Source organism: Carcharhinus amblyrhynchos, chromosome 8 (assembly GCF_965287045.1).
Source record: "Carcharhinus amblyrhynchos chromosome 8, sCarAmb.v2.hapA, whole genome shotgun sequence".
Taxonomy (NCBI): domain Eukaryota; kingdom Metazoa; phylum Chordata; class Chondrichthyes; order Carcharhiniformes; family Carcharhinidae; genus Carcharhinus; species Carcharhinus amblyrhynchos.
In genome coordinates this window covers 33,427,461-33,453,662 of record NC_137331.1, presented here as the reverse complement: position 1 = coordinate 33,453,662, position 26,202 = coordinate 33,427,461, and the positions used below count along the sequence as shown (strand labels likewise).

The following is a 26,202-nucleotide window of genomic DNA, read 5'->3' as shown; positions in this document are numbered from 1 at the left end:
TAGAGAAATATTGAGTTCTTGGTGGGTTTTAGGACTGAAAGAAGTTAAAGAGATAGGGAGGGGTGGAGTCATGGAGAGATTTGAGAACAATAAGAACTTAAAGTCAAGACATTTATGGATCAAGAGCCACTGTATGACAAGAAGGCTAAGCAAAAGGAACCAGATGTGAGTGAGCTTTGGATGAACTAAATTTTGGAAGGAGGAAAGATGAGAGACTGTCTGGGAGATCATTGGAATAGTCAAACCTGGAGGTAATAAAAATATGGATGAACGTTTCAACAGCAGATGGACAGATTGGAGTGATATCAGAGGTGGACATGGGAAATCCTATGCTGGAGAGGAAATGGGGTTGGGATCTCAACATCAGGGTCAAATAGGATTGCCAGTGTAGCAAACAGTCTGATTCAGCCTGAGACAGTGGCCACGGAGGGCAATGTGAGGGATTGGGGCTTGTAGTGGGGGCTAAAGGCAATTACTTAATTCAAGGAAATTAAGGGCAAGGGTTTAATTGGAGGAAATTAACCTTACCTTCCAAAGCGTTTCCATTTAATGCGAATTAATTTTTGCACAACAGGATGCATGATAAGGTCCAACTGTCGATATTGAACTATCACTTCAAGCTGAATCATATTTGCAGGCAAAAGGAGAAAAGTAGTTTATTGCTCATTGAATGGCATTATCTTAGACTTATTTAGCTGCTTATTGTTGAGTGTCCAAGTTATGTCATATAGGATATAGAGTTAATGAAAGGTTGCAGAGAGCATTTACATGATACCAGAAATATGCGGATATCCATATTAGGGAAGTATTGACTAGAGGGGCCTCGTTTCATTTAGGAGAAAAAGATTCATAATAATATTCATAATATCTTAAAATTATGAAATATGTTGATAGAGTGGATGCAGAGAGAATGTTCCCTCTTGTGGGGAAGAGCAAAACTAGAGGCCTTCAAAATAAGACAGCCACTCAAGAAATTCAATAGGGAATTCAGAAGAAATTTATTTACAAAAGCGATGAGAATGTGGAATTCACTACCACAAGGAGGGGTTGAAGTATTGATGTATTTGAAAGGAGTTTAGACAAGCATTTGAAGGAATAAGGGATGGATGGTTACGATAGTAAATTTAGATGAGGAAAGATGGGAGGAGGCTCAGGTGGAGCATAAGCAACAACATGGACTAGTTGGGCCAAATGGCCTGGTTCTGTGCTGTATATTCTCTGTTCACTGCCTTTGCATTTCCTAAATGAGAGGGCAAACTTCTGCAATGATACTCTGTCACCAGAGATGCACAAGGACACTATTTATGATGCACTCATACAATATCATACAGTGGTACAAAACAGTATGCAATTTCGTGATAAAATTTTTGACTACATATCAAGTATCAAGGTACAAACTGACCCTGAAGCAGATTGAGCCTATCTCTTTCATGGATTCCCACTCCGTTACATTCCAATATTTGGTTTAATGTACACAATAATTGTCCCAACATTTCAGTCACAGTATAACTTGGTCTAAGCATTTCTCTATCATTTACCATTAGAAATCGTTCAGCATTCTGCCCACTCTGATGACCCAGCTAAGAACAAGAACTGATATTGTTCTAATCAGCAGGACATTGTCCTGTTATTGTGCAATCAACTGACAAAGATTTGAATCAAATTGACAGCACAGAAATAGGCCATCTGGCCCAACTCAAGCGCTGGAGTGTGGCGACTAAGGGATTTTCAAGTAACTTCATTGCAGTGTTAATGCAAACCTGCTTGTGACATTAATAAATAAACTTAAAACTTAAATTTAGACTGATATCTAAAGTCCATATGAGTCTGCAGCTTCCCATCTACTTGATTTTAGCCTTGCCTTGTCTTTCTATTCCCTTTTCTCTCATGCACTTGCCTAACTTCCTCTTGAAAGCATCTAAACTCTGTGCTTTGGATGCTTCCTGTGGGAGCAAGTTCCACATTCTAAGCATTTAAAAAGTCAATTCTAATCTTGAACGCTGAATGGTCATTTGTGGTGGACAGGAGGTTCGGTTTATTGTCGTTTTAAAAGTTACACAATAAAGTTTATTTCCACAGACTAACTTAGTTAAAATAATCTCCCCGATGCAGAAATTATATTCTGTGAACATGGCAATATTTTGTAGCCATACCTTCTCTTGAAATGTTTCGCGTTGGTGACTTCTTGGCTCAGAGATCGTTTTTTTTTAAAAAAAGGACTTTCAGAAAAATATATTTAATTAGATAATTAACGTGTGAAATTGAAAATAGTTACTGTAGTGAAATTGAAACTTGATGACTTAGAGTAAACATTTCAAATGTTCCACCCAAGCAGCATTCCTGAATTAATATTTCTGTTTACCATCTATTGGTCACTTGACATTTTAAGAATTAGTTTATAACTGATTTGATTTGGTTTGATCTGATTTAATATTGTCACATGTATTAGCATACAGTGAAAAGTATTATTTCTTGTGCGCTATACAGACAAAGCACACCGTTCAACTGATCTCTGATTAAAGAAACTGCAGTGCCAATTTAAACATGTAATAGAACTTTAAGGCATTCATCAATAATCCCAGTGAAAATGTAAAAGTGGCTCAGAATCACATTCTCAAAAGCAATTGGGGATGGGCAACAAATGCTGGCCATGCCAATGACACTCACAACCCATGAAAGAATATTAAAAAGATTAGGATCAGATCCAGTTAAGATTTGGACTGTTCTTAGTTCACAGATGTGAGCCAGTGATTGATTGTGAGATTTGAGAAGCCTCAAGTAACAATCGATCTCTGTTTAAACCATTTCAGTGAAAACGGAGGCTTTTCCCAGAGCCTTAGCTTAACTCTCCATTTATCAAAACTTGAGGTCATACTTACTAAGGACTTGGTACGACTGTTATCGGTCTCTGTTTCAAAGAAGATTGTGAAACATCACAGTGTTACTGAACAGCAAATACAAGTTTTGCAATCTATAGAAGTTACTCTAGCATATGATTAAACTAAACTGCAGTGTCTGTCCATCATTCTTCACATCCATTATAAACCAGCTTTGCTAAGCAAGAATTTTGGGCAACTTATAAAAAATGTATGAATTCTAAGACTGTCACTTCTTTTCATTACTCAAGTCGGTGGTTCATAACAGCAACCATGTGTAATGACTTCAAAGATAATCCAATTCAAAAGTTGTTACATTTTAAATGATGCCATTACAAAGTGAGTTTTGTTGGATCATTCCAGTGACATTCACAAAAAGGAAATTTAGAAAAAAATGTTAACCTTTTGGGTTTTGGAAAGTTTGTTGCTGTGCACCTGCTTGTACCTTCCCAAACCTGAGTAGAAAGGAGATGTTAAAGGCGTTAGGATTCTATAGGATGGAGGAGAGGAATCCATTGTGAGTACATTGGGCGACACAGTGGTTAACACCGCTGCCTCACAGCACCAGAGATCCAGATTTGATTCCCAGCTTGAGTGATTGTGCGGAGTTCTCCCTGTGTTTGTGTGGGTTTCCTCCAAATGCTCCGGTTACCTCCCACAGTCCGAAAGACAGGCTGGTTAGGTGGATTGGCCATGCTAAATTCTCCCTTGGTGTATCCGAATAGGTGTCGGAGTGTGGCAAGTAAGGGATTTCCAAAGTAACTTCATTGCAGTGTCAGTATGAACCTACTTGTGACACGAGTAAATACAACGCTTTAATATTGGGATCTGTCCACAGTTCTGCAAATCAGTCTAGAGGATCAGCTAATGACTCTCCTTTTTATTTGAGGGAACAGAAGACTCACTTTGTTGAATTTCAGAGCTAATTTGTGTTAACGATTGATATCAAGTTGCAATATACATATTACCAACGCCACCTTCATAATGGAAATGGCAACTATGTTATCATTTACACGTCTTGCACTTTTCGTGCCCTATGGCTTATTTCATTTTACTGGTGCTCCAGTACCTTGAAGTCATAGAGTCATAGAGGTTTACAGCATGAAAACAGGCCCAACTTGTTCATGCTGCCTTTTTTGTAACCCCTAAGCTAATCCCAATTTCCCACATTTGCCCCATATCCCTCTATACCCATCTGACCCATGTAACTGTCTAAATGCTTTTTAAAAGACAAAATTGTACCCACCTCTACTACTGCCTCTGGCAGCTTGTTCTAGACACTCACCACCCTCTGTGTGAAAATCTTCTGGACCCTTTTGTGTCTCTTCCCTAGTTTTAGACTCCCCTACCTTCAGAAAAAGATGTTGACTATCTAACTGATCTATGCCCCTCATTATTTGATAGACCTCGATAAGATCACCCTTCAGCCTCCTACGCTGTAGGTGTCCAAGTGAACTAGAAGTGAAACAGAAAAGCTTATTTTCAGAATTCCTTTTGTGTTGACATTTTTAAAAGGCTGCAAAATGAGTGATTCCCAACTAGGAGTTAACTTACTCTGTGGACCTGCTATGTCAGAACAAACCTGACCAGCAAGTATTATAGCAACCTTTCAAATTTTAATTAATTATTTTGCCTCCTCTAGAAATTTAAAATATCGAAGTCTGTGTGTTGAAAAAAATATTGTCTGCATCACAAAATATTTTTATTTTAAATTGTGCTTTCTTATATTAACATTTATATTGATCATAATTAACATTTAAATTGCTATTATTCCACAGGAATCAGAATGCCTGTTGAGTTCTTGCAATTCTGAACTACTTCTGTTTTATTCCCTGACTGATTAATTGGCTCATCCCCAACAGTTGCTATACTCCTTAATGCCTTAGCTGCCAGATTGCCCTCCATTACTGGGCCACCATTTTGCTTATTTTTGAGCCACGCTGGTGAATGCAAAATAATTATTTTACCTCGAGATATTACAAGCGAGCCTGGGTCTACATTGTTTACGTGGGCCATTGGGCAGTCAGCAACAAGAATGTCAAGTGAATCTCCCTTCTTAAAAGATGTTCAGGGCAAATGGGGTGCCCCCGAACCATTGGTGAGTGACATAAGAAAAAGCTTTTCTACACAGCACGTAGTTAAGATCTGGAATGCACTGCCCGAGAGTGTTTGAGGCAGATCCAATATGGCTTTCAGAAGGGAATTGAACAAGAGAAAGAGCTATGGGGAAATGGCATGAGCATGGAACCAGCTGGGTTGCTCTTGCAGAGTGCTAACACGGACACAATGTGGCAAACAGACTTCTTTTTGCCTGTAAACATGCTACAGCTGGGAATTAGTGTTGTTGTTATAATGTAACTAATCGCAAAGTGGTGTGGTGGCCAGCCGACCTGGTATAAATAGAAAGCAGATGGAAATTGTGGGGAGTTTTGTGGCCCAGGGCATAGCTCAAGTGATGGCATAATGAAGTTTCTTTATTAAACCTTTTTCTTAATTTACTTTGGGAGTGTTGCGGCAAGGATTTGTCAATGAGGAAATCCCCCTGCCACCATGAGGCCTCACTCAAACCCAATAAGAATTCCTGGCAGGCTTCTGGGGCCATGGGAGATGTATGTGGGTCTCATTACCTTCTCAAGCCACCATTAAGTTCCAGTGGAATCAGAGGTAATTGGTGTCAGTGGCTCATTAATAGGCTTGGTAGGTTGTTGTTGGTCCATTGTCATCAATGAGGACCTCAACACCATTAGTCATTTTGAGGCTAGATGCACTGTGTCCGAAGATGACTGACCAGGCTAATTTGGGCACTGAATGTCCTGGCACTTATTGGGCAGACTTGTGTAGGCACTGTAGTTGTTGCGCTGGTGGCTCTGGACTTACGCAGCTCGCGCTTAAGTTGTGCTTCAGCAATGCACCTTGCTTCGTAAACTTGACAGCCCTTGTGGATGAGGCAGTGCCAGGTAAAGCAGTTTTATGTCAGCGTTTCCCAGGTGGTCGTGTCTATGTCAGGCGACTTCAGGGAGGCTTTGAGTGTGTCTTTGTAATGTTTTTTCTGCCCTCCATGTGAGTGTCTTCCAGCAGAGAGTTCCCCAAAAAGGAGCTGCTTGAGTATGCACTCATCTGACATATGGATGACATGATCTGCCCACCGGGTCTGCGCTCTCATCAGCAGTGTGTGGACTGTTGGTAGATTTGCTCTAGAGAGAACTTCAGTGTCTGGTACTTTGTCTTGCCATCTGATGTGTATTATTTTGCGAAGACAAGTCATGTGGAAATGATTGAGCTGTCTTGCATGCTTTTGATACACAGTCCACGTTTCACAGGCATACAGGAGGATAGTGAGTACCACAGCACTGTAGACCTTCAGTTTTGTGGCTGGGCTGATTCCTCGACATTCCCATACAGTGGAGCGCAGTCTACCGAAAGTAGAACTTGCCTTTGCTATTCTGCAGTTAACTTCAGTATCAATAGTCACTGCTTCGGAGAGGGTGCTGCCAAGATAAGTGAACTGGTCCACTGCCTGTAGTTTCTGCCCTTTGAATGTGATTATGGGTTCTGTGTACGGTGCATGAGGAACAGGCTGGTGCATGACTTTGGTCTTTTTAATGTTAATGGCAAGTCCAAAGTTGTCACAAGCTGTGGAAAATTTGTCCATATTAACTTGCATCTCTGGCTCTGAGCCAGTATACAGGGTGCAGTCATCAGCAAAGAGGAAGTCTCTCAGAACAGTCTCCTTCACTTTGGTAATAGCTTGAAGTCTCCTCAGGTTGAAGAGTTTCCCATCCAGTCTGATTCCAGCAACACTGTCCTGCAAGACATCATTCAGCATGGCTGTGAACATCATGCTGAACAGTGTGAAAGCGAGCGCACAGCCCTGTTTGATGCCATTGGTGACTGGGAATGCCTCAGAGGATTCTCCGCCATCCAGTACTCTGGCCATCATGCCATCATGGAACTGGCATACCATCTGAATGAATTTGGAGGCGGGGGGGGGGGGGGGGGGGGGTGGGGGGGGGGCAGCCAAACTTTGACATGATCCTCCACAGGTCTTGTCGGCTGACAGTATCGAAGGCTTTCGCGAGGTCAGCAAAGGTTGCGTAGAGCTCGCAATTCTGCTCCTGACACTTCTCCTGAAGTTGGCGCGCAGCAAAAATCATGTCAATAGTCCCGCAATCTTTGTGGAAATGATTGAGCTGTCTTTCATGCTTTTGATACACAGTCCACGTTTCAAAGGCATACAGGAGGATAGTGAGTACCACGGCACTGTAGACCTTCAGTTTTGTTGCTGGGCTGATTCCTCGACATTCCCATACAGTGGAGCGCAGTCTACCGAAAGTAGAACTTGCCTTTGCTATTCTGCAGTTAACTTCTGTATCAGTAGTCACTGCTTCAGAGAGGGTGCTGCCAAGATAAATGAACTGGTCCACTGCCTGTAGTTTCTGCCCTTTGATTGTGATTATGGGTTCTGTGTACCGTGCATGAGGAACAGGCTGGTGCATGACTTTGGTCTTTTTAATGTTAACGGCAAGTCCAAAGTTGTCACAAGCTGTGGAAAATTTGTGACTCTGGAAGCAGGTCCAGCTCCAGATGAGTGACCAGCCATTTCTGGTCATGACAATAGGTCTGGTAGGTATCATTCTGTCAGCAGCTGGGATTCCTGTGTCAAGCCCTTCCAGCCCCCAACATAATTGGGGATAGTTTTCTTGATGAAATAGGATGGCAGGTACTTTCATCCATTTTTCCCAAACCCCCCTGTCAAATTGTCCACTCTGGAAATCTCAATAAAATTCTACCCTACAATTCCCTGATTCTAACTTATAAACCAAGGAAGATTCTTTGTCTGCGTAGTTCAGTTTACCACTGGACAAACTCTCAAAAGAATAAATAAACGAGTGGAATAAAATTAAATGAAAATTGTTAAATCTGGGGAGTCAAAATAAACATCTGCCGGAATATTACAGCCTCGCCCACTCCATAATCGGGACTGGCGAGGCTTGCAGAATGGCATTCTCTGTTGGCCTCAGGTAGGATTTTACAAGCCTCAGGCGAGCAAGGCGGTAAAATTCCACAGAATGTACCAGTCCTAGAAGGCACAACAATGGAAAGATCAAATTAGACTAGTCAAATGCAGAGCCACCTCACTCCATTAGGACACACTCAAATTCCACTTGTGAAGACAGTGGCACCAGCAAATTGACTTCCAAACTGATTCGGAAACAAAATTGACTCAAACAACAAACCGCATTGGAAAGATGAAGTGAGCAGAGATTAAAACAATGATTCACTGCTCACAAGTAGTAACACAAAGGGCCATTAACAAAGCTATAAAAAACTTGGAGATGCTGAATCTTCACTGAGAATCACCAGTTTATTTGCAGCTGTGATCAGCAAAGCCCTCCGTGCAAGAGCTGAGTGCATCTCAGTCAACACAAATCATTGGAAATCTCTGATGAAGTCACTGTGGAAATCTGAGTGCAACTTAGTGCATCCTTTCTTGGAACAAGTTATTGATCTGCTGAACAGGATTCTAAGAAGAGCAACAGAGCTGTTTCTGGGCAAGGACAACAGTTTTTTTTTATTCATTCATGGGACAATGGGCATCACTGGCTGGACCAGCATTTATTGCCCATCCCTACTTGCTCTTGGAGGACAGTTGAGAGCCAACACATTGCTGTGTGGCTGGAGTCATATGTAGGCCAGTTGAGGTAAGGATGGCAGATTTCCTTCCTTAAAGGACATTAGTGAACCAGATGGTTTTTCTGACAATTGAGAATGGTAGACAGAGGGGAACCAGTAGATGTGGTGTTTTTAGACTTCCAGAAGGTGTTTGGCAAGGTGCCTCACAAAAGGTTGCTGCAAAAGGTTAGGGTGCACGGAGTTGGAGGTAAGGTGTTAGCGTGAATAGAGGATTGGTTGTCTAATAGGAAGCAGACAGTTGGAATCAATGGGTGCTTTTCTGGTTGGCAGTTGGTAACTAGTGGAATGCCGCAGGGATCGGTGCTGGGGCCTCAACTGTTTACCATTTACATAGATGATCTGGAGGAGGGGGCTGAGTGTAGGGTAACAAAATTTGCTGATGACATGAAGATGAGTGGAAAAGCAAATTGCGTGGAAGGTGCAGAAAGTCTGCAGAGGGATCTGGATAGGCTGAGTGAGTAGGCGAGGACCTGGCAGATGGAATATAATGTCAGCAAATGTGAGGTTATCCACTTTGGTAGAAATAATAGTAGGAGGGATTATCATTTAAAACGTGAAAAGCTGCAGCATGCTATGGTGCAGAGGGACCTGGGGGTCCTTGTGCACGAATCGCAAAAACCCAGTCTGCAGGCGCAGCAGGTGATCAAGAAGGCGAATGGAATGTTGGCCTTTATAGCGAGGGGGATAGAATATAAAAGTAGGGAGGTCTTGCTGCAACTGTACAGGGCACTGGTGAGGCTGCAACTGGAGTACTGTGTGCAGTTTTGGTCGCTGCACTTGCGGAAGGATATATTGGCCTTGGAGGGAGTGCAGAGGAGGTTCACTAGGCTGATACCAGAGATGAGGGGGTTAGCCTATGAGGAGAGACTAAATAGACTGGGTCTGTACTCGTTGGAGTTTAGAAGGATGAGGGGGGATCTTATAGAGACATATAAGATAATGAAGGGGCTAGATTGGGTAGAGGTAGAGAGATTCTTCCCGCTTAGAAAGGATAGCAGAACTAGAGGGCACAGCCTCAAAATAAGAGGAGGGACAGTTTAGATCAGAGTTGAGGAGGAACTTCTTCACTCAAAGGGTGGTGAATCTGTGGAATTCTCTGCCCATTGAAGTGGTGGAGGCTACCTCGCTGAATATATTTAAGTCACGGGTAGATAGGTTTCTGATAGACAAGGGAATTAAGGGTTATGGGGAGAAAGTGGGAAAGTGGAACTGATCCACTTCAGATCAGCCATGATCTTGTTGAATGGCGGGGCAGGCTCGAAGGGCTAGATGGCCTACTCCTGCTCCTATTCCTTATGTTCTTATGTTCTTACGTTTCATGGTCATCAGTAGATTCTTAATTCCAGATTATTTTATTGAATTCAAATTCCACCAGCTGCTGTGGTGGGATTCAAACACGAGTCCCCAGAACATTAGCTGAGTTTCTGGATGAACAGTCTAGCAATAATATCAGTAGGCCATCGCCTCCACATTATGGTCTGTGTTGTTCATAAACAAGTTGTGAATGACCTGCCTGTTTTAAATAAGCGGTTTAAGCAGTTACCTCACCCACTTCAGCTAAACTTTAAAGAATTAAGGAGAGATAGGTTTGCAGCTGGAGCATACATTGGAGGCTTGTCATGTGACTCAAGCCCTGTTATATCTCAAGATTGGGCATTAATCTAACTTGTTCAACAAACAGATTCCCCTGATAATTGTGCAAGTCTTAGATCCAAAACATTTGCACATGGGTCTTCGGTGTTCAGCTGAGGCTCAGCCTATTTGTGCGAGTCAAACTGTAAAACAACACATTTATCCAAACAGATGAGTCAGCTCACCTGAAGGTTGGGGTATCAGAAGGTTCAGCATGAAGTATTGCTTTCGGTTAGCTCTATCCTTAATGATGAACTGATCCAAGGCTACATATGCCTAGGAGATTTAAGAAAAAGAAATACTTTATTCAATGTACATTCCGGAGATTATATAAAAGCCCTTCCAAACTTTGTCACCACCCCCCCCAACTCCTTTCCTTTCATGAAAGTGGCGTGTCACTTCAGAATACAACTCTGTGTGCGCTGGTAGCCTCTTAACAAAGAATCATTGAATCTCTACAGTGGAGAGGGAGACTGTTCGGCCCATCGAGCTTGCACCGACCACAATCCTACCCAGGCCATATCCCCGTAACCCCTCATATTTACCCTACTAATCCCCCTAACATCCCTCTAACACTAAAGGAGCTATTTAGCATGGCCAGTCAACCTAACCTGCATATTTTTGGACTGTGGGAGGAAATTGAAGCATCTGGACGAAACCCATGCAGATAAGGGGAGAATGTGCAGACTCCACACAGACAGTGACCCAAGCCAGGAGTTGAACCCAGGTCCCTGGTGCTGTGAGGCAGCAGTGCTAACCACTGTGCCACCGTGCCACTGGAAAGATGCCTTTCCTTTTTTGCTCTCATAGATTATGGCCATTAATTGGCTATTAAATGTGTATACATCTAGTAGCAACAAGACAAGTAGGAACATCAACACTAGCACACTCTCCCCTCCTCAACCTTTACATATACTCAGGCACTGCCCTGATTAACTAAGTTCCAGAAAAACTGCAGCCTCCCTGACCTCTAAGTCTCTGTGCCAAACCACATGGTGGCATCATCTAACAACAACTCACATTTATATAGCACTCCTCATGTGAAAGAAAGGACAGTTGCTGATCAGGAAGAAAAAGTGGGAAACGTAGTAGGAAAGAGCAGAAGCACGCTCCAAGTGAAGGAATTTTAGGAGATATTTGGAGGCACGAAGGCAGTGCTGGGGTGAATGGTTTGGGCGAGAATGGGGTGTAAAAGTGATAAGATGCGTGTCAGGCAGTGGAGTGGAGAAGGAGGGGAATGATTGGTGTCAGAGTGACAGATGCATGGGAGAGGTGCAGGTGTAGATCACTTGTAAACTGGAGCGGAATCATAGAACTGTATTAAGTCTTTTGCCATGTGGACATCAAAATTAATATTTCTATTTACTCACAAGTTGAGGCATGTTTGCAGCCATCAATGTCAGACATGATTGCCCTGTATTATCATGGACTCCTGCATCTGCTTGGAATTGCAGTAACAATCGAGCTGATTCCGATCGATCTGAGGAGGAACATCATAACAAAGAACAATTTGGTGACCTGCAGAAGCATAAAATGCTGCATCATATTTACAGTTTGATGCATCCCAGACCTTAGGACAATACAATGCTGGAAATCATGTTTTGATGGAAAGTCATTAACCTGCTATGTTAATTCTGTTTCTTTTGATTTTATTTGATTTATTATTGTCATATGTATTGGTATACAGTGAAAAGTGTTGTTTCTTGTGCACTATACAGACAAAGCATACCGTTCATAGAGAAGGAAAGGAGAGAGTGCAGAATGTAGTGTTATAGTCATAGCTAGGTTGTAGTGAAAGATCAACTTAATGCAGGGTAGGTCCACTCAGAAGTCTGATAGCAGCAGGAGAGAAGTTGTTCTTGAGTTGGTTGGCATGTGACCTCAGACTTTTGTATCTTTTTCCCAATAGAAGAAGATAGAAGAGAAAATGTCCGGGGTGCATGGGGTCTTTATGCTGGCTACTTTTCCGAATAGGTTTCTTTCACCAGAGATGCTACAAGACTTGCTTGGTATTCCCTGCATTTTCTGTTTATATCTCAGCATACTAGAGTTTGCGCGTTTTCAACAGCTGGGACTCTCATTTAAACTTACCTTAAATATTGGCTCCATTAATAATTATATTGCACTGAAGTGTCTATAGACGAAATGGTAACTAGTCACTGGACTAGTAATCCAGAGGCCCAGGCTGATGTTCTAGAGAACAGCTTCGCAGTAGCTGGTGGAATTCAAATTCAATTGATAAATCTGGAATTAAAAGCTAGTCTCAATAGTGACCATGAAAACTATGATCAACTGTTGTAAAAACTCACTGGGTTCATTAACGTCGTTAGAGAAGGAAATCTGCCGTCCCTACTTGGCCTACATGTGACTCCAGATCCACAGCAATATGGTTGATTCTAACTGTCCTCTGATATGACCTAGCAAGCCACTTAGTTAGAACATAGAACATTACAGTGCAGTATAGGCCCTTCGGTCCTTGATGTTGCACCGACCTGTGAAACCAATCTAAAGTGCATTGAATCTGCACTATTCCAATATCATCCAGATGTTTATCTAATGACCATGTAAATGTCCTTAATGTTGGCGAATCCACTACTGTTGCAGTCAGGGCATTCCATGCTCTTACTACTCTCTGAGTAAAGAACCTACCTCTGACATCTGTCCTATATCTATCACCCCTCAATTTAAAGCTATGTCCCCTCGTACTAGCCACCTCCATCCGAGGAAAAAGGTTCACCCTATCTAATCCTCACTTCAATGGCCTTTCCAATGACATCCACATTCCTTGAAAGAATATGCAGATCTTCATCACTTACAAACTAGGAAACTATTTACTTGTGATTCGATTTTTATGCTTGCATTTAGAATACACCAGGTGGAATCATAGAATCCCTACAATACAGAACGAGGCCATTTGGCCCATCGAGTCTGCACTAACCACAATACCACACAGGCCCTATCCCCATATCCCTACATATTTACCCACTAATCCCTCTAACCTACGCATCTCAGGACACCAAGGGCAATTTTTAGCATGGCCAATCAACCTAACCCGCACATCTTTGGACTGTGGAAGGAAACCGGAGCACCCGGAAGAAACCCACGCAAGCATAAGAAGACAGTAACCCAAGCTGGGAATCGAACCCAGGTCCCTGGAGCTGTGAAGCAGCAGTGCTAACCACTGTGCTACTGTACCTAATATATCAGGTATTATAATGTTTTCCATTTATTCACACACTGAATACCTGTGTAAATCGAGCAGTCTGTGTAATTGCACTTTCTTTATCACTGGCATCCCTATTGGCCTTTATCATATATGATGAAATCTACAAATAATAGGACACAACTGACCAAACACAATGGATTTGAACAGTTTGGGGAAATGGATTCATATGTGACAAGTAATGCAAGTAAGTCCAGGGTGGTGCAGTGAGCAGAGTAGGGTTAAGAATAATTGTAGGGGAATAATTGTAATTGTGAATGCAAAGTGAATGACAGTAAACTATGATGAATACAATGAATGCGAAGGTGAACAATTGTTGAAACCATGTGATACCAATAGAAAAGCAAACAAGATTTTCAGGTGTGGAGCCAAAGAGGTAGAACATTGAGCTTAGTTAGTTGCTTCTTAAGGCCTCATGATTTACAGCTGGTCTTCTTCTAATGTTGGAAAGTTTAAAGAACTATGTTCACTAATGGTAACTGTGCCATCAGTGAATAACACAAGTCCAGATTGCAGAGGTTATAGAGTCATAAAGATATGTAGCATGGAAACATGCCCTTCGACCCAACTTGTCCATGCCAGCCATTTCCTAAACTGAACTAGTCCCATTTGCCTGCATTTGGCCCATATCCCTCTAAACCTTTCCAATCCGTGTATCTGTTCACTAACATGACTTGCAATCTTCAGTGACAATGCATACAAACTGAAGTCCATCTGTTCTTGCAACTCCTTAAGAGTTTCTCCCTTTCTTTTGTACTGTCTTCCTATATTATTTTACGCTGTCTCCCCCTATCAGTACATTTCACAGAAAAAATGTAGGCTTTGATAGTATGTGATTGAGGTCTTTAAAATAATGGAATTGTTAAGATTCTGTCCATATGGATAGGCTAGAAAGGCAAGGCAAGTTGTAACCATAGAATCCCTGCAGTGCAGAAGAAGGCCATTTGGCCCATCAAGCCCCTACTGACAACAATCCAACCCAGGCCCCACACCCGCATTTAACTTGTCAATACCCCTAACGCTAAGGGTCAATTTATCATGGCCAATCCACCTAACCTGCACATCTTTGGACCGTGGGAGGAAACCGGAGCACCCAGAGGAAACCCTCACAGACATGGGGAGAATGTGCAAACTCCACACAGACAGTGACCCAAGGCCGGAATTAAGCCTGGGTCACTGGCGCTGTGAAACAGCAGTGCTAACCACTGTGCCACCATGCCGCCCATAGGGATCGCCAAATAAGCTACCAAAGCATTTGGTGAGATTAAATGATTGGATGCATATTTTCACAGAGTTGTTAACAGCATTTAGTGAGTGCACATTTGCAGCAAATAGTTAAAAGGGAGTTCGAGCAGTTTCTGCCTCTTGACCAATGCCCAGGCAGCAAATCACAGCACTGCAAAGTTCTGAACCTTCAGGTTAAATCACTGCTGTTGCATCATGTGAGAACCTGGAGCCTTGGACCAGACAAAGTTGATGAGAAACAAGATATTTTACCTGGCAAGTGTACATGGCCAACAGAACTCTGAGCATGTCCGCTGAGTACATAGGGAAAGATCATACCATATGTGACAATCTATTTTTAAAAAAATTAGGAATCTTACCAAGCTCTGTTGCAAGTTGCAAAGGGGTTCGCTGTTTATAGTCTCGTGCCTTCATGTTGGCATCATGTTTTAACAGACAGTGCAGAGAATTAGCAGCATCATACTTAGCTGCATAATGAACTGGTGTCTGCAGCATTCCAGATGTCTTCGCTTCAATGTCCGCTGAAAAAGGGAGGTAACAGTTGTACATAGTCTGTGATATTCAAGCTACTGCATTGTGACTATGTTTTCTGCTCACTTTACAAGTGGAATTTTCCCATAATTTGTCAGACAGTTGGCGTGTACCTCTTCAGATGCACAGCTGAAGTTTCAGACCAGATCTTCAGCCACTCTGACAAAAGATTGGGAGGGAGGGTGTGGTTTAACCCAACAATCTGGCAAGGTTGGGCCTGATAGAGCTGGCAAGGCCAGCTCCACAGACATCAGGGCGCCATCTCCTTTATTCATTTGTGACACATGGGCGTTGCTGGCTGGCCAGCATTTATTGCTCATCCCTAGTTGCCAGAGGGCAACTGAGAGTCAACCACGTTGCTGTGGCTCTGGAGTCACATGTAGGCCAGACCAGGTAAGGATGGCAGATTTCCTTCCCTAAAAGACATTAGTGAACCAGATGGGCTTTCCCAACAATGGTTTCATGATCATCAGTAGATTCTTAATTCCAGATTTTTTTAAATTGAATTCAACTTCTACTAACTGCCAAAGCAGGATTCAAACCCAGGTCCCCAGAACATTAGCTGAGTTTCTGGATTATTAGTCCAGCAATAATACCACTAGGCCATTACCTCCCTAGATACTATCTTTAAAGAGTTCCCCTATGAGCTCTGAAGTGAAACTCCCTTCACCCATAGACACGTAGGATCTCTCCACAAGGACTGGGGCAACCCCTCCACCACTACAAAGGTATCGGGAGTTCTCCCCTTCTCTCCTAATTGCACATATATCAGGGCACTCTTCTCCCATCCCTCTGTTGACCACACACTACAGGAACCCCCACCATGGAGCTCCCCAGGTAACCTGCTCATGGAGGTGCCCTCTGGCACAAGTTGGCACATCCAGATTGGCACTGCCAGAGCATTGTCAAGCTGCGCCAGGGGCAGTTCCAGGGTAGGCATGAAATGCCCCCTATGTATCACATTACTTTAGCATACTTCTCTCTACGTAGCAGAAAAGCCAGCATATTGGTGCAGCAGCTGAAAAATCACTGATTGATTTTTTACCCATGAACAACACAAAAATTGTCCTGGGCTTCATCACCTGCAAAACCGTACCACTAGACTGCCTGAACCTCACGTAATAAAACCCAAAGCATGCTGCAATCCATACATATCTGATAGAAACTCATCAATGGAACAGAACATGAGTCAGAGAATATAAAGGGTGATTGATTTGATAGTACGAATACGAATCTGCAGTTTGACACTGAAATAAGCATTGAAAAATTAATCAACTCTTGCATCAAATATGGGCCAGGTGCGGTTGTGAAATTATAAAACAGCAATTAAAATAAACAATATCTGTTGGATCAATTTCTGGCAAAGCTAATTATCCACTTGGAGATAATCCAAATTATTTTTGTTTTTTGTTTGACCTTCTATCGCATAATCCTGCATTGGTCCCTCTGGACAATACAGCATTCCCTAGAGGAGAGGTGCATGTGATGTAAGCCTATGACAGTGGGATGAAAAGAAAATTGGATCCAGTATGCAAAGGACTTCTTATTCACTCGGAGCCTGTTTTGCGCTCCGAGGACAAGTCAAGTCCGCCTTTCCACCCTTTAAGCAGCTGTCAGGGCTGAGGTCTGATGAACCGTTGTCTGAGGGTTGTATGAAACTATGAGCTGACTTTATACAATAACGCAAGGTCAACTGCCTTGCTGAATATCAGAGCATGTCCAGCACAGTGAAGAAGCTTGTTATCCACGGCAGCTTCTGTAAGCGTGGCGTGGTGGCACAGTAGTTTCCTCACAGCGCCAGGGGTCTGGTTTCGATTCCCGGCTTGGGTCACTATCTGTGTGGAGTTTGCACGTTCTCCCCGTGTCTGCATGGGTTTCCTCCCACACTCCACAAATATGTGGGTTAGGTGGATTGGCCATGCTAAATTGCCCCTTAGTGTCAGGGGGACTATTTTGTAAATGCATGGGGATAGGGCCTGCATGGGATTGTGGTCGATAGGCTGAAAGGCCTCCTTCTGCATTGTAGGATTCTATGATTCCATTCAATGATTCTGCCCTGCTGCCTCAGGGGTTGAAATAGTTTTAGCAAGACCAGGGTGCTGCTTTGAAAATCTGGCGTCCAAGAATTGCTGGGGGGAAGGCGAGGTCAATTCTGAAACAAGAGGTCATCGTTTCTTGAAGAGTAGTGTGAAGAAAGCAGAAAAAGATACACAAAGAAAGACTTGTATTTATGTAGCACTTTTCTCAACCATCTGTTGGCTGTAAAGGGGCTTGAGACAATGAGGTACTTCTGAAATGTAATGTAGGAAGTGCAACAACAAGTTTTGGGTGCAGCGAACTCTCAAAAACAATACTGTGATCATGATTACGATTCACAGGTCATACTGTGGGTTGGATAATCCATTTATTTGTGATATTGATTGAGGGACAAATGTTGACAAGGACTCTGAGGTAACTCCTGCTCCTCTTCAATATAGTGCCATGGGATAATTTACATCCACCCCAGCAAGAGGTTGGAGCCTCAATTTAATGTCTCACCTGAAAGATGACACAGTGCAGTAAGCCTCAGCACTGTGCTGCAGCATTAGTCTTGGACTTTTTGGCTCAAGTGAATGAATGTCTGATTCAGGTGAGGAAGATTGTCAATAATCTCTGAAAGATTGCCAAGGTAATGGCACTTTTCTTAATTTTACAGTGCTGCCTGACACTGGCAGCACTTCAGTGTAAACTGTGAAATTTTCTACATGGAGATGGCAGGATGGGTAAGGCCTTCACAATGTGTGAACAGCTGCAATTACTCTAAGCCAAGGACACTTTGAAATGAACAATGAAATGCTGGATAAACATGTCCCAACAGGTATACATATTCATGAGGGTGTGAATGAACAGTTACAGAGAGCTTTTAAGAGAGATCTGAGATATTCTCCTTTACTCAATGTCAGCTGTGGGTCAATTTGTAGCATGCTTGCCTCTGGGTCCGCAAGGTTATGGTTTCATAACAAAAACAGAAAATGCTGGAAAATCTCAGCAGGTCTGACAGCATCTGTGGAAAGAGAATAGAGCCAAAGTTAGAGTCCCTACAGTGCAGAAGGAGGCCATTTGGCTCACCAAGTCTGCACCAACCACAATCCCACCCAGGCCCTATCCCTGTACCCCTGTTAACTCCCTTGACACTAGGGTCAATTTGGCATGGCCAATTAATCAAATCTGCAATTCTTTGGAGTGCGGGAGGAAACCGGAGCACCCGGAGGAAACCCATGCAGACACGAGGAGAATGTGCAAACTCCACACAGACAGTGACCCAAGCCGGGAATCAAACCCGGGTCCCTGGCGCTGTGAAGCAGCAGTGCTAACCATTATGCTACCGTGCTGCCCGTGCTACATGCTACATGATGGAGCTGTTGTCCTTCAAAGATGTTAAATTGGGGGCCTGTCTGTTCCGTCAGATGGGCATGAAAGATCCCATGGGGCTATTTTGAAGAAGAGTAGAGGAGTTATCACTCATGGCTTGGTTGATATTTATGCCTCAAACAACATTGATGTGGAGATGCTGGCATTGGACTGGGGTGGGCACGGTAAGAAATCTCACAACACCAGGTTAAAGTCCAACAGGTTTATTTGGAATCATGAGCTTTTGGAGCACTACTCCTTCATCTGGGTGGCATGGTGGCACTGCTGCCTCACAGCACCAGGGACCCAGATTCAATTCCGGCCTTGGGTCACTGTCTGTGTTCAGTTTGCACATTCTCCCCATGTCAGCGTGGGTTTCTTCTAGATGCTCCTCTTTCCTCCCACAGTCCAAAGATGTACAAGTTTGGCCATGTTAAATTGATCCTAGGGTCAAGGGGATTAGCATAAATATTTGGGGTTGCAGAAATAGACCCTGGGTGGGATTGTGGTTGGTGCAGACCTGATGGGCCGAATGGCCTCCTTCTGCACTATGATTCTATGATTATCACACTGCTGTCCATGGGTGCTTCACATTTCCTGCATTCTAACAGGGACGACACTTCAAAGGTGCCTAATTGGCTTTCTGATGCCCGGTGGTCGTGGAAAGTGCTTTATACAAATACAAGTCTTTTGTTCTTTAGTAATCTTGTGCAGCACTGCTGTGGCATAGCTATTCATGCAAACATTTATCTTACCATTACAATCCAAGAGAAAGTCAACCATTTCAGGATAATTTATTGCTGCAGCCACATGCAGTGGAGTTACACCATAGTTATCAGGCATGTTTACATCAGCATTTCTCTCGATCAGAAACTTGGCAACATCAGGATGCCATGTGCGGGCTGCCTATTGACAGAAATATGGAATGAAGTTAGGATTTGGAGCAAGTGCCATTTTAATAACACTGAATGAGTCAACGTCCATGGCAATCTAAGTTTAAAGCTAATGATATGAGCAGTAGGTCTTTTCCTGTTACTATTGTAAGACTGTGAAGGCTTTAGTTTGATTCACGCTCTGAAATTTTAACATGATTTGAAAGAGTAATGTATTTTATTTAACACATGCCAGAATTTACCGCCTCGCCTGCCCGAGGCTTGTAAGATCCCTCCCGAGACCAATGGAGAATGCCATTCTGTGAGCCTTGTCCCTCCCGATTCTGGGGCAGGCATGCCAGTAACATTCCAGCCATAGAGTTAAATTCCATGCATTCATGGAATGCTATGCATGGCAGTGAAAGATGAGCACACATAGAGTTATAGAGATTTACAACATGGAAACAGGCCCTTCGGCCCAACTTGTCCATGCCGCTCCTTTTTTTAACCCCTAAGCTAGTTACAGTTGCCCGCATTTGGCCCATATCCCTCTATACTCATCATACCTATGTAACTGTCTAAACACTTTTTAAAAGACAACATTGTACCTGCCTCTACTACTACCTTTGGCAGCTCGTTCCAGACACTCACCACTCTCTGTGTGAAAACATTGCCCTTCCAGACCCTTTTGTACCTCTCCCCTCTCACTTAAACCTATGTCCTCTAGTTTTAGACTCCCCTACCTCTGGGAAAAGATATTGACATAGATCAACTAGATAGTCAATATCTTTTCCCACTGACCTATGCCCTTCACTATTTTATAGACCTCTTTAACGTCACTCCTAAGCCTTTTATGCTCCAGAGAACAAAGTCCCAATCTATCCAGCTTCCCCTTATGACTCAAACCATCAAGTCCTGGTAGCATCCTAGTAAATCTTTTCTGCACTCTTTCTAGTTTAATAATAATCTTTCTATGACCAGAACTGTACACAGTATTCCAAGTGTGGCCTTACCGATATCTTGTACAACTTCAACAAGACATATGGGGAGGATTTTCACCAAGTCAGGATGACTTGGGAATCCTCTAAACATGGGGGATGTGTCCCAATTCTGAGGTCCCTCTCCTCATCAGGGCAGCGCAGTGGTTAGCACTGCTGCCTCACAGCACCTGAGACCCAGGTTCAATTCCGGACTCGGGTCACTGCCTGTGTGGAGTTTACACATTCTTCCTGTGTCTGTGTGGGTTTCCTCTGGGTGCTCCAGTTTCCTCCCACGGTTAGATCGATTAGCCATGCTAAATTGACCCTAGTGCCATGGGGATTAGCAGGGTAAATGTGTGGGGTTACAGGAATAAGGCCAGGGTGGGATTGTGGTTGGTACAGACCCAATGGGCAGAATGGCCTCCTTCTGCACTGCATATGGCCCCCCATGGTGCCTATGCTGAATGATGACTCACTATAGACAGTGTAGAAGCAATGAACCATATAGTGACAGTAGGATATGTAAAAAAAATTGTTAAAAAGTAATTAATTCATTACTTTCCACTACGTTAAAAAAGTCATTTCGGGCCAGGGCAATGAAAGTGTTAATTGTCCAGACACAATAGCAGGAAGATCATGCCCTTTGACCGACCTAAATCTTCTTTTTTCAAACACACACTACTGTCACTATAGCATTCAATGTTTCTTTTAAGTGCATAGTGGGTCAGTGGGCATCTAAGTACCATAACTAGGCATAGGGGGGCATGAGAGAACATTGGGAAGATGAGTGGAATGCCATAGCTTGGCATAGGGGCCACAGTGGTGCGTGGAAGGGCCTAAAGTGGCGTAGGGGGCATAAGTGACCTTGAGGGGTGGATGGAGTGCATGAGTTGGTATGGATGGGGTATGTGGAGTGCGTGAGGAGTGAGAGCTAGAGAGCCTTTCTATTTTGATTTTAACTCAGGCAAAATCTCAGAGGACTGAGCGGAGCCTGTTAGACAATCCACCTCTTTACCCGGTAGTCTCTGTGGTCATCTCCGACCTCTTTCGTGGGTCAGCTGACAAAACTGGGCCCCACCCACCCTGGCGATGAAAATCCTGCCTTCTTGAGAACCTTTTCCTGAGGTGTGTGGAGCCAGGAATTTGCCCAACTTTGGCTACCTTCATTGTTGACAAAAATTCAGGCCACTGAATATTAGAACAAAGTCAAGATTGATGGAGCATACAAAAATGTACCTATTTAAAAATATTTCATTTAAATCGCATGCTATAGCTGACTGCAGAAGAGATTTGTTTAATGTGCTTACATGACTTATGAAGAAGAGGAAGCTATTTTTCTATATATACTTTAGATATATTTACTAGTCACAAATAGATTTTCCAAAATACTTTAGAAGGTCAATTTTACGTAATTATTATTAACTACATTTTAATGACAGTAGACAGGATTCTATGCTTTTTGTTTGCTATGGGAACTATTACTACACATAAATGATGTTAAATATCAATGAACAAATGACAGACAACATTTCTCTCAGGCAGAATTTAAATATATTAAATATTTATATCATGCAGGACTTGGTGGTCCAGTTAAAGATCTAATCAGAATCATTAAATATAACACATGACTCAAGGCAAAAATATTCTCTGTGAAGTTAATCATGCCATCAGGCTCACATTACCCCATGCAAAACACCCTGTCCATATCTGTCAGTAGCATTGATATCGGCTCCTTTTTCCAGCAATGTATTCAAGTACTCCAAATCAATCTAAAAACAAAAGGTTACAGATATTTCCTCATTCTAACATTGCAAATAATTAAACAGAGATAGAGGGGACAGAGCCTCAGCACGCAAAGACAAACATAACATGGACGAGTAGAGATGACATCAGGTGGGCCGATGTCTATGCCAAATCTGAATATTATCATTTCTCCACTTCTTTATCCATACTAATATTCTCAGCCTTTTGGCTAAGATCAGGTGTAGTTCTGTTGTCCTGCACTTGATTGAAGTCATGAGGGTATACTGAGACTTCATTTGAAGCAATTTTTTAAAGCGGCATCCAGGCCTTTTGGCTAAGATGCAAATGAGATCAAGCCTTGGAGGAGGTGCAATGCCTGCTCCAGTCAGCTTGGATCATGTAGATCAAGTCCAAAACAAGAAGTGGTGGGCCTTTCTTGTCAGCTTGGATTGGAAATGTCTCACTTACTGAGATTTTGAATTGACTTTGATTGGATTGAATTGGATATAAACAAACAAAAAATGTATTTATATAGCACTTTTAAAGTTGAGTTGTGTAAAAGTGCTTTACACAGTTAAAAGTACAGTGCCAGATGTTTTGCATCAGCTACATATAAGCAGCTGGTAGGGAAAAGCCCAATCTTCCTTTCAATCACCAATATATCAGCATCGTACAGGAACTGCTCACTTCCATATCAATAATCTCAGTTCCAACATGTCACTCAGGGGAGTTTCCTAGGCCCCATTATCTTCAGCTGTTTCATCAATGACCTTACTGTGATCATAAGGTCAGAAGTGGGGAAGTTTGCTAATGATTACACAATGTTCAGCATCATTCGTGACTTCTTAAAGGAGTTTGTGTCGATTTGCAGCAAGACCTAGACAATATAGAGTTATAGAGGCCTACAGCACAGGAAACGTCCTTTGGCCCATCCAGGCATGTGGCAAGTAATATTCATCCCACAAAAATGTCTGAGAATGCCCATTCCCACCAAGAGAGAGAATCTGACCACTGGTCCTTGCTATTCAGCCATTTTGTTTTTAATCCAATAATGCAACAGTAATGTCACTTAGAAGACTAATCTTCAGAATTGCAAATTCCTCCCTGTCACTGAGTACCCCACTATCAACATCCTGGGCATTGATACCATTGATCAGAAACTGAACAGGACTAGCCATATAAATACTATGGCTACAAGAGCAGGTCAGAGGCTTGGAATTTGACACCTGCTGAGTTCCTAAAGCCTGTCCACGCTCTTGCTTTTATGATGCGGGATGGCTGACATCATTGCTGTAAACTAACTTTATTACTAAGACATTTTCGGAACATGAATGCACAATTGCAGCCTTGTTGCAACTACTCGAATATGTGCTCTCTGACCTTCATCCCCAACATCAGGTAAACCCATGCAATACAGGGTGTACTGTATTGTATCTACTACTAGAATCCACCACCACAATCATCTTTTATCAAGACATCCACCATCTACAAGGTACAAGTCAGGCATGTGATGGAATATTCTCCACTTGCTGGGAGTGTCCATCCAGGACAAAGCAGCCTGCTTGAAAGGCTCCCCATCCACAAGCATTCATTCCCTCCCCCACTGCCATATAGTGACAGCACCGTCTCCAAGATATACTGCAGCAACTCACCAAGCCTCCTGAATCAGCACCTTCCCATGACTATTACCATGTAGAAGGACACATGGGCATACTACCTGCAAGTTCTCCTCCAAGCTCTACTCACCATCCTGACATGGAAATATATCACCGTTCCTTCACTGTCATTGGGTCAAAATCCTGCACCTCTCACCCTGACAGCACTGTGGGTGTACCTACACCATAGGGATTGCAGCTGTTCAAGAAGGCAGCTGACCACAAGGACAGTTAGGAATGGACAATAAATGTTGGCCTAATCAGCAATGCCTACAGTGTGAACAATAAAATACATAAAAGGTTGCTCAGACATTTGGACAGCATTTCCTCACTGCACAATTAAAATATCTTGATTTATCAATTATCATATAGGTCACTTGGTTTCCAAGGTAGCAAAATGCAGTCCAATCAAATCAGCTTGCTTGACAATGATAATTGTATACATAGGGAGGAATTTGCTACTCTGGAGACTAGTCTTCTTAGTGACATTAATGTTGCATTATTAGATTAAAATTAAAACATGCTTTACGAATGTATATATCCACAAATCCACATTATGTACATATGATCAGAAATTGATCTGTCTATTCATTGAAATGAATTCAATCTTTGGTTGGACTGGGCCATATTATCTCAGTTCCTGTCACAGAATAATTTTAGATTTTTCTTTCTGGTGTGAATCAGGAGTCTTGGATCACGCTGCATAATGCTTTTCCCACCAAATTACCAAGGAAACAAGAAAAGAATTATATTTAGAATCAGTGGTGGGGAAGACCTTCCTGACAATGCTGATGTTGTAAAGTTAACTAGGAATGCACAAATCCACCCAAAACATTGAATTATTTTGGGTCAGGCCTGCTGTTTTGAATAAAGGGAATCATAAGTGGCACCTCAGTGCAGAATAAAGAGCACAGTACACTAATATCTTTGTGGGGTTGCGGGGGTGGGTAGTGGTGGTGGTGTTGGGGGTGAGGGGGTGTGCACTAATATCTTTGCAGGGGGTGGGGGGATGTTGGGGGGCTGTGTTGGGCGGCAGGGGGGAACATGGAGGGGCTGATCTTTTTTTTATTCATTCATGGGCGTCACTGACTGGCCCATTTATAGCCCATCCCTGAGGGCATTTAAGACTCAACCCCACTGCTTCCCGAAAGTACATTAGTGAACCAGATGGGTTTTTATAACAATCAACAATGGTTCATGATCATCGTTAGATTGTTAATTCCAGATTTTTACTGAATTCACAGTTGACCATCTGCCATGATGAGATTTGAACCCAGGACCATCAGCGGATTATTTTAGGTTGCTGAGATTACTAGTCCAGTGACAATAATACCATGACACCATTGCCTCCCAGTGGCATTGGGAAGACACTGACTGGAGTAGCAGGGCAGAGCTCTGAGATTTGGTTTAGCTCAATTGTGTTGGTCTGGCCAATGCAAAGAAAGTACCATTTGTATAGGATCCACATAAAACTTGAGGGGCAATTTTGGAATAGCTGGCTGGGTGGGAAATGGACAGATTTGGTTCACTGCCTGCTTCACACACCACATGATTTTACTGTGTTTACTTCATGGCCAATTTAGCCTTTAAATTTGGGAGCCTCGTACCTCTTGAGTGGAACCTAACTTCCGACTCAATAGCAAGGGTTCCAACACTGATCCACTGCTGACACTCAGAATTGGGGATTTTATATTGGCTGTTTGCAGCTGGAATACGATCAAATGTCATTATCTGATACCTTATTTGAGTGCCTGAACATCAGCACTCTTGAAAGGCTATTCGGATTGGCGGATGGTGACTAGTGGAGTGCCCCAGGGGTCGGTGCTGGGGCCTCAGCTTTTTACCATTTATATAGATGATCTGGAGGAGGGAACCGAGTGTAGGGTGTCAAAATTTGCTGATGACACCAAGATTGGGGGAACGGCAAATTGTGCGGGGGGTGTGGAGAGTCTGCAGAAGGATCTAGATAGGCTGGGCGAATGGGCCAGGAAATGGCAAATGGAATTTAATGTTGGCAAGTGTGAGGTGGTCCACTTTGGTAGGAAGAATGGTAGGAAGGACTATTACTTACGGGGCGAAAAACTGCAGCAGGCGACGGTGCAGAGGGACCTCGGGGTCCTTGTGCATGAGTCGCAAAAACCCAGCTTGCAGGTGCAGCAGATGGTCAGGAAGGCGAATGGGATGCTGGCCTTCATAGCGAGGGGGATTGAATATAAAAGTAGGGAGGTCTTGCTGCAGCTGTATAGGGCATTGGTGAGGCCGCAGCTAGAGTACTGTGTGCAGTTTTGGGCGCCGCACCTGCACAAAGATATTTTGGCCTTGGAGGGAGTGCAGAGGAGGTTTACTAGGCTGATACCGGAG

At 43.0% G+C, this 26,202-nt stretch overlaps 1 protein-coding gene across 1 annotated transcript in view; it reads right to left on the bottom strand.

Annotated features, from left to right (window-relative positions):
- Window positions 1-26,202, bottom strand: part of LOC145346936 (uncharacterized) — a 92,317-nt gene that overhangs the window by 54,547 nt on the left and 11,568 nt on the right. Inside the window, exons 4-10 of the mRNA XM_080194812.1 lie at window positions 22,126-22,212; window positions 19,347-19,497; window positions 15,030-15,191; window positions 11,573-11,682; window positions 10,388-10,478; window positions 2,880-2,908; window positions 529-620 (exon numbers count right to left, since the gene is read on the bottom strand). Coding sequence (XP_080050938.1) covers window positions 529-620; window positions 2,880-2,908; window positions 10,388-10,478; window positions 11,573-11,682; window positions 15,030-15,191; window positions 19,347-19,497; window positions 22,126-22,212 — 722 coding nt within the window. The remainder of the gene's footprint in view (window positions 1-528; window positions 621-2,879; window positions 2,909-10,387; window positions 10,479-11,572; window positions 11,683-15,029; window positions 15,192-19,346; window positions 19,498-22,125; window positions 22,213-26,202) is intronic.